We start from the raw sequence: 15,680 nt of genomic DNA on the forward strand, positions 1-15,680 counted from the left end.
TAGTACTATACAGAATAAGCATAGCTGCTGTTAGACAAGGAAAGAAGTACTTGTAGCTCAAATAACCTGCACAGAAATGGGCACAGTCTGAATTTACAGTCCTTAAAATGTCATGAAAATGAATGATGAACTATGCTTGTAAGAGTTACGATATGTACAACATGTTAGTAAAGATTTTTGTATGCATAAACTACATAAAATGAATGCATGATTTACATAAATTCAAGTTGAAATCTTGACAAAAATCTATTTAAAATGTTTAGTAGTGCTATTTTTAGTTTTAATTCAACCTTTTAATACAACTATATTTGTTTTAAGGTGTTGGATCGGTCCGTTGAGACAGAAAAGATGATTGGGAAGTATGAAACCCTTGCTTCCGATTTGTTGACTTGGATTGAGCAAACTATTATTATACTGAACAGCCGGAAGCTGGCCAATTCCTTAACGGGAGTGCAGCAACAGTTACAAGCTTTCAACACCTACCACACAGTGGACAAGCCACCTAAGTAAGTTAGATGTTGCTTTACCTTTCATCCCTGATAATAAACAGTAGCTGAGCTTGCCATGCACTGCATAAGCTATATCCTTGAGAAAGCATGTTTATCAGACTGTAGCAGACTAGGCTATCAGAATAAGGTTATTACTCATCTAGCTAAGTGAATCCATTTTATTTAGTAACTGGGCACAGGATAAAACCATACAATGTGATAGTGTGCTATAAGTGTGTCAGCTGGGGTAAAGGAATGTTTGACTTCTGTGTACCAGCATAGACCAACCAGCAGAGCAGTTTAACAAATATACATGGAGTGGCCAAGTCCATTTCATGACATTACACCACAGACAGGAAGCAATGATTGGATGGAGGGAACACAAACAAAATGGCAGCCAGGAAAGTCCTTGTCTGTGTCTTTTTTTACATTCTTTTGTGTTGCCTAACTATAATTTCTGATCTGTCTGTAACCCAAACCTGAAGGCCAATCGTTCATCCTTGCAACTTTCACATTATAGCAAAATTCCCTTTAAGGATGGGTAGAATTTATCCTGGTATTGGAGAAGCAACAGTATAATGAAACTTGGTAGCAAATGATGTGTACTTGGCAAAGATAGCCAAGGTGCAGTAATGATGCTTGTCATAAGGATAACTCTTCCTCCTACAGAAATTCTCAAAAAGAATGTGGATGTAGCCATAGGTAGACATATGTCCTCCAAGCTCAGCTTTTTCAGCAGATGTACTTTTCAGGGGGAAGATGTGTAACCATAGTCTAATGCCACTATCAGAGGGAGCCCACTATAAAAAAGAGAATGCAAGGCATCCCCTACTCAGAAGTAAATGATCAATCTACTTTGTTTTGTGAGTCTGTCAGTATTTGCTTTATGAGTCTCTGATACTGCTAAATACAAGCTTTCTTTATCCTTGTTATTTAGGAATGATCATTTGTTATGATTTTAAAATAATGTTGCTGTCCCAAGAAAAAGTTACATGCAGGTCCTATTGCAGGCATCTAGTTCCTCCAGATGACCTCCATCTCCACTATGTTTTGGCAGTTAAGGGAACCATGACACTGATAACTGAACACTGTTCAGAATTTACCAAAAAAAAACCTCAGCTAGGAGAGGAGATGTTTACACTCCAGTTTTGGACATAGAATGTAGAGGTTCCTTCTCCTTTCCTCATTCTCCATTTTAAAAAAGTAGGAAAAACCAAACAGTTAAAGAGTAAAACTGATAAGGAACAAGGAAGCGTAGGGAGTGTCCAAGTCACAATAATTAAAAAGAACCCTCAAAATGATGGAGATTGTACTGAATACTTCAAGAGGAAAGTGTCTCTGACCAAGGAGGTCCTGCCCTATTGTTCGAAGTGAGACTGCTCCTCTTTAAGACTTGTTTGCACTTCTTGGGAAGAAGTCTGGACCATGTCCCTTGTTTGTGTTTGTCTAACTGCCTCAGCAGGAAGCAGTGAGGAGAACAGGATGCTTTAGTGTCAGTTACAGTAGATGAAGGTGACATATGATGCTAGATCTTTGCAGATCATTCAGAAAAAAAAACTCCTGTCCTTAAATGTCTTTGTGTAGACTGTATGACTTGGATCTGTTTTTTTTTTTTTTTTTTTTGCAGTGGTTCAAGAGAATACCCTTGTTTCTGACCTTTGTTTTTGGATGAGTCCCAACAACTGTGGTTGGAACATCTAAGGAATGGAAACGTGTCGATGATGCCCATTGATATAACAACCGTATCTCAAATGAAATGGATGTCTTATGCATAGCCGTTTATGTTGAGATACCTGGAAATCAGATTTTAGTCCCCCGGTATCCAAACTACCTCTTATTCATAGTACAGATTACAAAATATTGACACGAGTGCTGTGCTTTGCTGCAAAAGACTGCTCAGGGTTCAGATCTGCATGCTATCTATTTCAGTATTTAGATCAAACAGAAGGAAGAATAGGCCTGTCTTTTTCCTATTAACTGATACTCTGGTACTGAGGAAGAAGACAAGTCCTTGGAATGTTTGTCATCAGATTACTTCACCCTTTTTTGGACACTGAATCTTGGGATTGGTATTCTTTGTCATCGGCTGACCTACAGAGATTGTCTCAATTGCAGAAAAATTAATTATTTTGAAAGACTTTTCTAGATGGGCCACTGAGGAGCTTTTACCACTTGGGCTTTTGCTTAGGCATGCTACAGGTATATGGTTTGATATTCTTCATACGTTGCCATCATGTGAGGAAGAGAATGCAGTATTGGACCTAGAGACTGACTTACAGCAACAATGTCATAAAAAAATGATAGCTATAATAAACCATGGAGTTCAGGAATAATTTAAGATGTTCATCTTTTGACAACTGCTGCTGTAGCCTTAGCTATATCTGTTTACTCTTTAATTTCTCCAAGACTTTTAGGTTTCTAATACCATGACGAAAATGCATCCCATTCGTAAGTCAAAATATTATTAACGTTTATGAAATTAGTATTGTTTTAATCTTTGATGTTAGCCAGAAGTGCTCTTCGTAGCACCAGCAATGTGCCCAGTATTAACTCCTCCTGCAGTTCATACAGCATTACATCTATTGGTAGCATATCTAACTATGACTGTAAATTCTTTTTTTAAGACCCGTTGCTCCTACTACTGTTGCAACTGTCTGGGTATCCCTCATATTGCCCTCAGTTCTGCCTGCAAATCCTGGTATTTTATGACTTGGTGTCTGTCTGTATTTAAGACACTGTAGTCACTGGGTGTAGCAATTTTATTGATCAATGCTAAATTTGTCTTCTTTTCATGGACTGCTATATCTGGTTTTATCGCATCTAGTTTTTGAACGGTTGGTAGTGGGTGATCCCATGTGATATAAACTTAATTTTCTATAATGTTTTGTGGCTGATGTTTCCGAAGCTTCTCAGCTACTTTAATATTATGTTTGCACAGTCCCCAATGCAACAGTCTTGCCAAATTATTATGTCTTTCAGTATACAGTCCTTCTGCCATTAGTATATCACAACCAGCAACAAGATGTGTGACTGTTTCCAGTTCTGTTTTACAAAACCTATATTTGTCTATTTCTCACACATGTTCAATGGACTTTGTAAACCAACATGTACATAGTCCACTGTCTTGGGCCATCAATATTAACCTTTCATCTGTTGGTTTAAATTTATCTCTCCTTAATCATTCCTGCTTTCAAGTCCTGATCTATGTGAGGTTGTTCCAGGAGTTTTCTATACTTGCAGCTATATTTATGCATTTTCCACATTTCTTGCCTTCTGATCTGATCCTTCACCATAAATTTTTTCTTTTGTTTTTTGGCACATTCAGTTGCTGCCTGAATTTATTTACTTACGGTTTGACTTCCATTCCTGCTTCACACAGATATGGTTCTGTTAAACTAAGCAGGGAAGTCATCTTAGACTTATTCTCCTCATATTTTAAAATGTTCACTATGTTTGAGTGTTGTGAGGTCAGCAGATACGTATTCAGTCCTACGACTGGAGATCTGTACATGTAATCAGTTTTGAGGAGGCCCATTCCTCCTCCAGAATGGGAAATATATAGTCTTGGTACACACTGATTTTTTATAAATCATCTGATGAGCATAAAGCATCCTTCTTGTTTTCCTGTCCAATCAATTCAGCACCTTTTGGGGCCAGTCAGTCACTCTAAAACTAAGATAGAACAGGAAAAACAAATTAGTTTATAGGTTGGATTTGATTCCTAGATGTCAGTGCTGTTTTCATTATTAATTTTAGTTGTCTAAAATATTGCTTACTACATTTTATACACATTTGTTCATGTTTTATTGTTAATCCTTCATCAATTCCCAAATATTTATACACTCCCTCTTGCTCAAGTTCTTTTATATTACATTCCTGTCCCAAACTGATGTGTTCCTGGTGCTGCAGCTTTCCTGCTTTAAAGGGTGCTTTTGCACATTTATCAAGACCAAATGACATTCTTTTATCATCTGAAAAAGTTTTGACCACTTGCAGTTGTGCTTTCAGTTACTCTTCTGATGAACTCTGCAGTTTTAAATCATCCTCAAAAAGAACATAAGAAGTCTTTACACTTTGTTCTTTTCTGGGAGCCAAACCTGTTAAGTAGACAACTTAATATGGGTTAAGGGCAAGACAAAAGAGCAGTAGTGACTGAGCTATCCTGGAATATCCCCCTTTGAATTTTTATCCATGGAATAATAATTTGTCCTTTATCATGGCTTTAACTACAAGTGGTTTGCCTGTTTCATGGTTGCTGTAATGTAACTGATCGGTTTAGGGTGTATGTTACACATTTTTAAGCACTCTGTTATCCATGAATGTGGAACACTGTCCAATGCTTTTTTGTAGTCTATCCATGCCATACTTAGGTTCTTCCCCTGTTACAGTTCTCCATTATGACGTGATTTAATAACAAATTAGCCTTTTTTCTATATGACTTTCTTTTGTTACCCTTTTGCTGTATTGCCATGAATGAGTTTTCTTCTAAATGACTATAAACTCTGCAGGCATCCGTTCCAGTTTATAGTTTATACATCCAAAGTAAAAACAAAAATCCAAAACCTGGAAATGCAGTGATAGTCTAAACAAATAATACTTTATTCCAATATAGATCACAAAGCTTTTGGGATCAACCCTACATCAGCATGTAATACACAGGATAAAACACACATTTAAATACTCAATTAAAATCACATGACACAAGTTAAAAAAAATATAAACTCTGTGTATAAATGTCAGAAAGTATATATACAAATATATGTAAAAATATATAAAAAATAATTATGTATGTTTAATACTAATTATTTCAAAAATATTTGTCTCTTCCTCAAAATGGGTTTCACACTAACCGCTGTGCTCAAACCAGGTGAATGGTCTGCTTGCAAAAGAGTTATCTATGAATACTCACTTATTTCTAACTCATTTAAATCCCAACCCCTTTTATTCCTATATTTCACATCTACAACTCTGAAGTTAAATTTATAGTTATCCCCTTTGTGTGTTAACTGGTGACCTGTCTTCCCAGAGCATTTCTACTTACCTCTTTATGTATCTCTAAATTATGTTCAGTGATCCTAGCTTTTACCTTTCTTGTATATTTCAACCCACTCTGACACTCGCTGGGTCCAATAAAGGCAGACAGGTCACCAGTTAACGCACAAAATCTGTGTTTTGGAACCTGTGATTTTGGTGTTTGTACTGGAATAAACTACTTATCCAGATGACTACAGTGTGTTAACTGGTGAACTGTCTGCCTTTATTGGACCCAGTGAGTGTCACTGAGTTGGTAGCTTTGTTTCTTAGTGCTTTTTTGCTGCTCAATTCTCTTTTTTTGGTTGTCTTTCTTGTACATTTCCCTATATAAAATACTATGCATGCCGTACAGCATGCAATGTATACAATAGCTGTAGTATTACATGTATTAAAACACTTAAAAATGTATTTTCTACCTGTACTTGGATGTATAAATTCAGTGTTAGTTACAATATCATCACAGCATTTACAGTTGTAACAAGGAAATGTTCCATGTCTCTTGCTTATTTTGGATCTGCAACTATTGAGGCCTTTATAACACAATCTTTGTTTAAGGGTTGGACACGTTCAATAAGAGAAAGAGAGGGTATCACCTATGATTTTTAAGATTTCAGGCATAGTTCTCAAGATTCCCCAGTCCCAGTTATTCATAATAATATTCCTAATACCATTTGATCTCCTATATGTTGTAGGATTGCATAATTATATCCACGTGGTTTAAATTCTATAGTAATTTTATCCAATTCAAGATGAAAACTCTCTTCTTCAATATTTAACTGACTAGCCCTTAACATTTGTCCCTTGACCACAGCCTTAAAAGTATATGTTGCATGCATACTGTTCCTGTGAACATAGCAGTTAGTGTGCACCTCCTTCCCATGAATAGATGTAGCAGTATGACCTTCATATTCAGTTAAACACACATCCAAGTAGGTGATGTTATCGACAGAAGACTGCATTGCGAACTTTAAAAAGTCAGTAGTGGTATTTAGGTAGTCTACAAATGTATGCAATTCATCATCACTTCCAGCCCATAAAAGAAATACATCATCAACAAAACGTTTAAAAACAATACCTTATCACAAAAATATTCGAAATGTCATAAACAAATTGCTCCTTCCAGTCAGATGTAACAAGATTGGCATGTGTGTTAGCCATTGGGGTACCCATGACTGCGTCATTCTTTTGTAAATAAACATGGTTATTAAACATAAACACATTATTAGCCAATACTAATTCTGCTAGTTCACATAACGTTTCCACTACTCTTGCTGCCTTACCAGTATTTTTACATAAAAAATTCTGCAATGCTTCTACCCTTACAGCATGCCATGTATACACTACTTAAAACTACTACTGAAAGGTCTGAGTTTTATACCTTCCAACACTGGCAGTCACAGTATTGACTGACTTCAGACTTTTCATTAGAAATGTGAGTTTGAAACTTATTTTCAAAGATTCTCCATCTCCCCAAACACAGTTATGTAGCAAACCTAGTTTATTCATTCCTGTCCTACTATACCCATCCTTTATGGGCTCCCGAAAATTCATAAAAACTTGATTTGTCCACCCGTGCAATCCATTGTATCCGGTACTAGATGGGCCACTGAGCCCATTTCTAATTATTTGCATTACATAGGGTTAAAATTTATATTAGAGCTACAAAAGATTTTTTACGACAATTATACCTGTGGTACAATGAACATAAAAGTCATGATTTTTTCTTTGCAACCCTTGACATCAAACCATTGTTCCCTGTTATACCTCTCAGTTATGGATTAGAAGCGTTGTGGAATTTTTTTGTAAAAATACTGGTAATTAATTAATTAATATTAGTAGACATTCATTTGGATTAGGTACCTTCCACTGTGATAATATTAGTATCAGGAGATATAAAATTACCATGAACTAACATGTTTTTTAGGTTTTGCCCATGCCCATAAGAGATAAAAGGAACTTCCCATAGTATTTTAGATAGTTCACCATCTCTAATCAAAAACTTCCAAATAATATTTTAATAAATCACCTATTTGTTCCAGTATGGCCACGGTGGTGCAGCGGTTAGTGTTGTTGCCTCAAAGCAAGAGGTTCTCCCATTTGGTTCTCGGCTGGAGCGCCTTTTGTGTGGAGTCTGCATGTCCTCCCTGCGGTCGAGTGACGTTAAAGGCATGCATGTAGGTGAGTGCATGAATGGGTGTGCCTTCTTTGAAGGTTGGGCATCGAGCTGGCAACTCGGCACCATAAAAAAAAACCCACTGCCAATCATGAGCGGACCGTAGTTCCACTGTGATGGCCCCTAACTGGAAAAAGCCAAAAGACATTACTTTTACCTATTTGTTCCAGTGTCTAACTCCATTGACTTATTACACTTTCATAATCACTAAATGTTACTCACAAAAATCTTTATTTTCTTTCTTGCGAAATGTATTCCATTTATTTATTTTTTTATCTCACCAAATCCCTTGCACTTCATTTTGTTTAACTGCAGACCAGCTTTTTAACAGCTTTTTGATCCTTATTACAGCCTCATTTATTCATCCCCCCTTTTTTGTTTTATTAGAACTAAATCATCTGTATTTGTCATACATATTAGTGTTATAACATTTCTATCTGTCGCCCATTTTGCCTCCCTCATTTCACATGTCTGTACTACTCCATTCATTAATTATGCTTCCCAATTTTACTTTCTGTTAATACTTATTTTCCTATCCATCCATTATCATAACTTGTACCTATGAATTTTCATGACATTTGTTTATTACATTAATATTTTTCTTTCATACCATATGTCTCTAAAATCTGTCACATTGCTTCATGGCTTACTTTTTTCAAAGGCTTTATCTATGCCACATTGTCAGTCTTGCTTCATTTTCTTTTAGTATCATCTCTACAACATCTTTCACTATAATTAACACTTACTTTCTCTCACTTCCTTTTATATAATATATTGCATCTCCTAATACCTCATCCAATATTTTCGCCGTAATTGTGTAGTATTTTCATAAATGTTTATAACCAATATTCCCTAGTGTTATAGGCCTCCTTTTTTATCTTTTCTTTCAAACCTTTTCCATGTAAATGTTACCACTCCACCACATGTCATCTTCCATTATACCTTCCTTTTTCGATTCACTTAATATTTTTTACAACCTATCTCAGCTTTATTCACTTGTTTATAATACTCTTAACTTACACCATCCAGTCTTAGCACTGATTCATTCTTACCTTCTTTTATCACCTTCTCTGTTTCTTCCAGCATTGTGACATTTTCTAAAAAAAAATTTATTTTTTCAGACTTTTCACTATCCATTCTTCTTTCCCATCCAGTTCCTCTGTTTCATACATCTTCTCTTCAAAATTCTCTACCACCTCCATAATATGTTCTTATTTGTGTTTTTCTCCTTAGCCATCTAAGATACAATCCATTCATCTCTGTCTCAGTTTTACTTCTTTTCCTAAATAACAGGAAACCTCATCTTTCTTTCCTTCACAAAAAAATATTTGCCAACATAACATCGTTTTTACATGTCTAACATCATTTTACCTGTTATACTTTTCATACATCTGTTTTTGCTAAGTGCTAAGACAGGATGGTGTAAGTTAAGAGTATTATTTCCCGTATTTTGCCACTACCTTTCCTGATACTACTATTGTTACATTTAGACTCTTTATTTATTCATTTTTATACAAATTGCTATCTTAAAACGTATCTTTCATCCAATTTGCACCTCCTCAATACTGTCTACATTCATTTCCTTTTTTCCCTTTTTGTTACATTTAGTATTGCAAGCGAAAAAAAAAAAACCCGTTTTACACCATTCTACCACCTTCTCTCTCTCAGCCTTTTGTTGTCCTCCCTCATTTATGTATTCTTCCCTTTCTCCATCTTTTTCATTATTTACTGTTTGCTGCTGACAATCCTTCCAAAAGTGTCCCCCTTTTTACAAAACCTGCATTCAGGCACACACCTTCTTGCTGTGTAGGTCATCTCTGTCCAAACTGGTTACACTGTATCTTGTTACAATCATAATTAAATGAAAAAAGTCACCACAAAAGAAACATGATTTAGGCTAGCCAGCATATCTTAATGTCCCTGTATGACCAACGACAAAAACAACATTTGGCAAGTGTTTTACCATTTTTTTAACATTTTAAAACCACTTCCAACTTGCACCCTCCATTCCATAAATTTCTCTCATCTTTAACTTTTACAGTGTTATCAACAGTTTCATACAAACCCCTGCATGCATTTTTAATGTCCTGTTGTTTCTGTTCATAAGTTCTGAACTACAAAGTAACATTTTTTTAACATTTAAGTTACCACCAAAAGCAAATAATTGCTCCATGGATAAATGTCTTTTGTTTTGTTATACAGTTCCAGAAATTTCATTCAGTCACTCACTTTCAAATATTAGGTCACAAAAAGTGTCTATCTCAATATGTATAAAAGACCAGATTTCTTGAGCTTTAAAACCCAGAAAGTTACCAGGTTGTCCCATACACAATTGTCTATTACAGTGTCATTTTTTGTTCTTCTCACAGTTGGTCTTTTTTAAAACAGTTTTACTTTGTCGCTGCTCTCCTTTGTTGACTGCTGTCACTGCTGCATATGTTTTAGCATTGCATTATCTGCTGCTACATAACCAGACACCTTCTCAGTTTGTTGCTACTCTCCTCTTGTACTTTGTCACTGCTGCAAATGTTTTAACTGCTGCACACTCTGCTGCCACATCACAAGGCTCCTTTTCCATGTAACTTTTTCATAAGTACTGCCATCTCACCCCGTGAAACAGCAGAACTGTCACCTAGATCATCCTGTTGTATTGTTTTTAACAGAACATCATCTGAAAGACCCCCCCCCCTCCCCCGGTGGCATTTCTGTTATCTGCACCACTCCAGCAGACTTACCGCTTTCCTTCTCCACAGCTAAGCACTATTTCTTTGTATCATTCACCATGCAGGAATCTTTGTTTACATTCTGATGCTCCCTATCGAACATTTTTTTCTCCAGATTCTTATTTTCCACCTCCAAATTCCACATAACTTTTCTCTCCTACTCCATGCTGCTGCTACTTCCCTTAGGCCTCTTCCATGCTGCTGTAGGAGACATCTGGTGCCATCTAGCAGATCCAAAGAGTAGGGCAATCTCTCTCCTCCATATATTTCCTCCAAATAATGTTAGGAAACGCACACACTCGCGTCCATTGCACGCAGATGAATGCACTAAACTGAGTGTCATGTTCTTTAAATACATTTTATTTTTCTTGACTATTTCTGCTATTAAATACATCCTCACCTAGTCTGGTATCGTCTTTCCAAAGGCTTTGATACCTTTTTCGTACCTTCGGCATTCATAAAATCTCCCACTTTCTTCCTTTCCCATTCCTAGATAATTATCCCTTCTGTTTTTTGTAGCTGCACATTTCTCTTTACAGTAAATTAATCTCTTTTAGTAAGTCATACAGATTTTTATGTCTTGTACTTTTACACATTGTGGTGCCTGTTTAACTCTTAAGCCAATGTAGTGCAGTTATGTTTGCTTTCATTGCTTATGTTTATACTAAAGGATGTTGGCAGCACAGCGGGGAAGTGGTTACGGTTACTGCCTCAACGTTTCTGATTCTCTGGTATGGTTCTTATCTAGGGCTTTCTCTGCAGGGTTAGTCCATCTCCCTTTGTCCGTTTGGATTTTATCTTGGTGTTTTGGCTTCCTCCTAAATCTTAAAGATGTGCTGTAGGTGAATCGAATTAACCATTTGAAATGCTAAGACTCCTAATCCTGTGTCCTGAAATGCTGAGACTGATTGACCAAAAATTCACACTTACATATACAAGGTCTACAATTGCTGTTTCTTGGAATATGCCTTTTTCTCTGAGATGTGGCGATCATGGAATTGGTATATAGAAGTTTGGGAGTTGTGGAGGTTTGCCCCCATATAAGGTCTGCAGCTGGGCTTGCCCCACAATGTTTTTGTTTTTTTTTCCAGTATTTTAAAACACAGTATTATGAGTCTCAATATTTTAATTGGGAGTCATGAGTTAATTGTTCAAATTGCTGGTGTGTATGTGTGTGTGTGTGTGTGTGTGTGTGTGTGTGTGTGTGTGTGTGTGTGTGTGTGTGTGTGTGTGTGTGTGTGTGCTGGTGCCCTGTCCTGGACAGGTTTCTCACCTTTGCACCCACTGAGTGTCAGGATAAGATTTGGCTCCTTTGTGACTCTGAACTGGATTATGTGGGTAATTAGAGAATGAATGAATAAGTAACACAAGTAGTTGGGTTGTAGCTCACATAAAAATGTTTTTGTAGTGCAGTTTTTCTCCACAGGCATGTAGTGATACTGGGTTCTGCTCAGATGGACAGTCATCTCATCAAAATAGAGTAAATTAAGAAGTAATCGATCAAGCTAACTATGGTTTTGCTGACTGGACAGTGACTATTTATTTTGGTTCTTTTGACTTTTTGTCTTGCAGTTCTTTTCCATTATGTATAAAATTATTTGAAATTAAAATAATTAGGAGCCAGTGATTCACTAAAGGAGGTACAGGAAGAGTCTGTAGTGAGGGGTAGAACTGTGTGTATGTGTGTGCGTGTGTGTGTGTGTGTGTGTGTGTGTGTGTGTGTGTGTGTGTGTGTGTGTGTGTGTGTGTGTGTGTGTTATCTAAGAACATTTACAGCTGTAAGGCATTTGTTCTGCTCTGCTCACCTAATCTTGTGTATACATATATATATATATATATATATATATATATATATATATATATATATATATATATGTATATAAGAGAAGTGTGGCATGTGTTCATTTACAGGTAATCTTTTCTGTTTGTTGCCTGACATCTGACACATCCTATTACAGCTCCGTTGCTAATATAGATACCTATGCAGATATACTGAATGCTTCCTTTTATTTCTCATTGTCATCATAAAAGTAATGTGGCTTTCTTCACATTATTTTATTCTACAGATTTCAAGAAAAGGGAAATTTGGAGGTTCTCTTGTTTACTATCCAGAGCAAAATGAGGGCTAACAACCAGAAGGTTTACACACCTCGTGAGGGCAAGCTGGTTTATGACATCAACAGGGTATGGACATGATATTCCTTGTTCCATATGGTATATGGCAAGCAAATGTTCATTTTTATTACACTTACTGTAGATGTTGTAACATAAAGAAGATGGCAGTAGAACTAAGCCTGTTGTTTGTCACTTCATTGTTTTTGTTTGCATGTTTATTCAGTTTGTTAGATAGGTGGCACACCTCTCAACCTCTTAGAGCAAGAAATCTGGACACATCCATAAATAGAAGTGGGACAAAGCTCCAAAAATAGGGACAAGTTTTAAATATTGCTCTTACAAACTTAGAAAGTCAATAGACTAACAGGTTTTGCATCAGCATGAATTTTCTGAAGGATATGAAGTCTGAAACTCCAATGTTTGTCATTATTTTCTAACTGCAGTCTGTAATGATTTACCACTAATGTGCCAGAAAAACACAATTTTATGAAAAACGGACCAAAAGCATGAGGCAAAACTGGACATTCTGTGAAAATCTGTACAGTTGAGAGGTATGATAGGTGGTCTGGTCCAAAGACAGTTTTCAGCCATGACCTGGGCAAATAAGCCAAAACAGAGCATATACATTATATATACAGTGCTCTTGGCAATATACAGAAGGTATACTGAGATCAATCATTAAGAATAATATTCTGAAATAACATTTGTAGAGCTGGTTATCAAAATGTCAGTTTGAGAAACATGCAATAACTTTGAATATTACATAGAATATTATCGTATGCAAGCAGTAAAATATTTAACCGGTATCATCAAAACTCTTGCATTTATACTGTGCTTTGAGATGTGCTTTTATCAGTCTTTGGAATACAGTTACCTCTGCGAGTGTTTGAATTTCAACAGGCTAAATATTCCATAAAGTAGGGACAAGCTGGTAGAAGGCCTTTTCAGTGGAATTTAAAGTGTATGAAGGCCTTTGTAACGTTGACTTCTTAGATTGTAATATGTATCTAATGAAAATATTTTTTCAGAGCTGAACAGTGACTGTTGTTTATCAGCTGGAATGTGAGTATTGTTTAAGACAAAGGCAGCTCTGGCTTTAACTGGAACCCTTTTTTTTTTTTTTTTGCATAGCAATGGTGTTTTAGTCTGTGTGTTGAATGGATAAATGTTTGCATCTTGTTTTTTGCTATTTGTATTGCATTGGTTATGGCTTTACATGCCTGCTTAGTGTAATATATGCAGACACAACTTTCAAAATTTTCTTTATACCAAACTACTTCCATTCATTTTATATATTTTTTACTCTACACTTCATACTATACTGCGGTGGTGGTGCTGCGGTAGCGTTGTTGCCTCACAGTAAGATGTCCTGTTTGATTCTCAGCTAGAGCGTCTTCTGTATGGAGACATGCGTGAATGGGCATATCTTCGTTGAAGCTTGTGCGTCAGGGCCGGCAACTCGGCATGTAAAAATCTACTGCCAATCATTAGTGGACCGGAGTTCTGAAAGACACAACAACTCTACACTTCATACTGTCAGCCCTTTCCCTTCTCCATGATGTCCTTCAGAAGTGTACACAATACTGTGACATTAAGATTTGTGGCTCTCTGTGCTATACATTTCAACATCTTATTGTCTTTTGCTGTTATGTTGGTTTGCTATCAAAATGCAGAATGAAGGTTTGGCGAACGTGAGAATGCTGAACGTCAGTTGGCTGATTTCCATATTGCCAACCTTCAATTCTGCGAGTGTCCTTTTCAACGAATGCCACTGTGTATTTGCTTATACGTGGGCAATGTTACATATAGAGATCGCGGTACAGTGCAGATTGGGAGATATACCCTTTTCCTCACTGTAGTGCGATCTCAGAGTTGGAATATACAAGTATCAGGGGGTGTGGGGGTGCAGGGGACATGACTGTCAGTGCTGTGCAGTATGGATTTAATACGTTCGTACTGCTGTAAAGTAGGCTGGTAAGTGTACACTTACCACATTGTTTGAAACAGCACAGGGGACAACAGACTTCAGATGTCAAATTGATTTTGCCACAATTACCTTGTCGATATTCCAACCTAATTAATATGCAGCACATCGAACATGTAAACTGCATTTTTGAACAGTTTACATTCTGAAGTTCGATATTTTGATAGTAAACCATTACATTTTGCCTACTTGCTTTGCATAACATAATTCATCTTGGGAGTCACTATGGTTCACTGACACAAGTGGAAGTCCCAACACTTCAAAACATGCAGCTGTAATTCCAACAGAAAAACAGCAAATTGGAAGAGTCCCTTTTACACCTTTCAGATATTTTTGCAGGGGGTTCATACCCATGCAACCCTCAGTCCACTGTTTCCAAGATTACTGTTCTACAAATTGTAATATTTTGAGATAACCACAGTCCCACACTTACAGTGTTCCCTCATTCCCAGATTTTCTCACTTTTTTGAAAATTGTAATTAGTCTTCACACTTTCAATAGGTATCTGGCAATTATGACTCCCATGTCATCATCTTCTCTTACTGTCTCTCCTCTTTAAGATCATTCCACAAAGAGTGCCCCCCCCCCACTTCCTGCTTGTCAAATTGCATAACCTTTACTTTTTTCTTTCTTTACACTAGTGTCTTTACACTAGTTGTCACATGCTTCATCGGGTTTTTTCTGGGGCAGAGTTCATTATCCCAGCTCAACCTCCTTCTTAATTAGTTCATCAATATTCATATCATCATTGTTGTAAGCTCATCTTGGTAAAAGAACACAGTGTGATGTCACATATGCAATAAAGAGGACTGTCTGTGCTTGCTGATTGCTTTTTTCCTAAGCTTTTCCTAACAAGTATTTTATTCTCCAGCTCATAGAACAATTTCCAACCCACTACATAATTTTTGGAGTCCACCCCATTTATAATATTCCTCTTGTTTATCGTGGTGGTAAACAAGTCATAGAGCTGGATCAGACTAACTGGCATCACCAGTGACCACAATCAGCTAGATAATTAGCATGTAAGAGCTCCACCACCTTACTATGCAGGATTTTATCCATGCCCTTATCTGAAACAAAAATGAGACTAGCAGGCTTGCGTATAGCTAACTGCTGCCTAGATACACTTTCTGCATCTGGAATCACCCACCTCTGATCTTGCA

The 15,680-nt window shown here is 36.7% G+C and overlaps 1 protein-coding gene across 2 annotated transcripts in view; it reads left to right on the forward strand.

The window, feature by feature from the left end:
- LOC122804338 (spectrin beta chain, erythrocytic-like) overlaps positions 1-15,680 on the forward strand; it is a 2,132,081-nt gene that overhangs the window by 1,009,324 nt on the left and 1,107,077 nt on the right. For both annotated transcript variants that reach the window (XM_044074141.1, XM_044074142.1), the window contains 2 exons: positions 319-506; positions 12,485-12,602. In XM_044074141.1, the coding sequence (XP_043930076.1) occupies positions 319-506; positions 12,485-12,602 (306 nt within the window). The remainder of the gene's footprint in view (positions 1-318; positions 507-12,484; positions 12,603-15,680) is intronic.

The sequence above is a fragment of the Protopterus annectens genome, chromosome 6.part0 (assembly GCF_019279795.1).
Source record: "Protopterus annectens isolate FY-2018-M chromosome 6.part0, PAN1.0, whole genome shotgun sequence".
Classification (NCBI taxonomy): Eukaryota; Metazoa; Chordata; order Ceratodontiformes; family Protopteridae; genus Protopterus; species Protopterus annectens.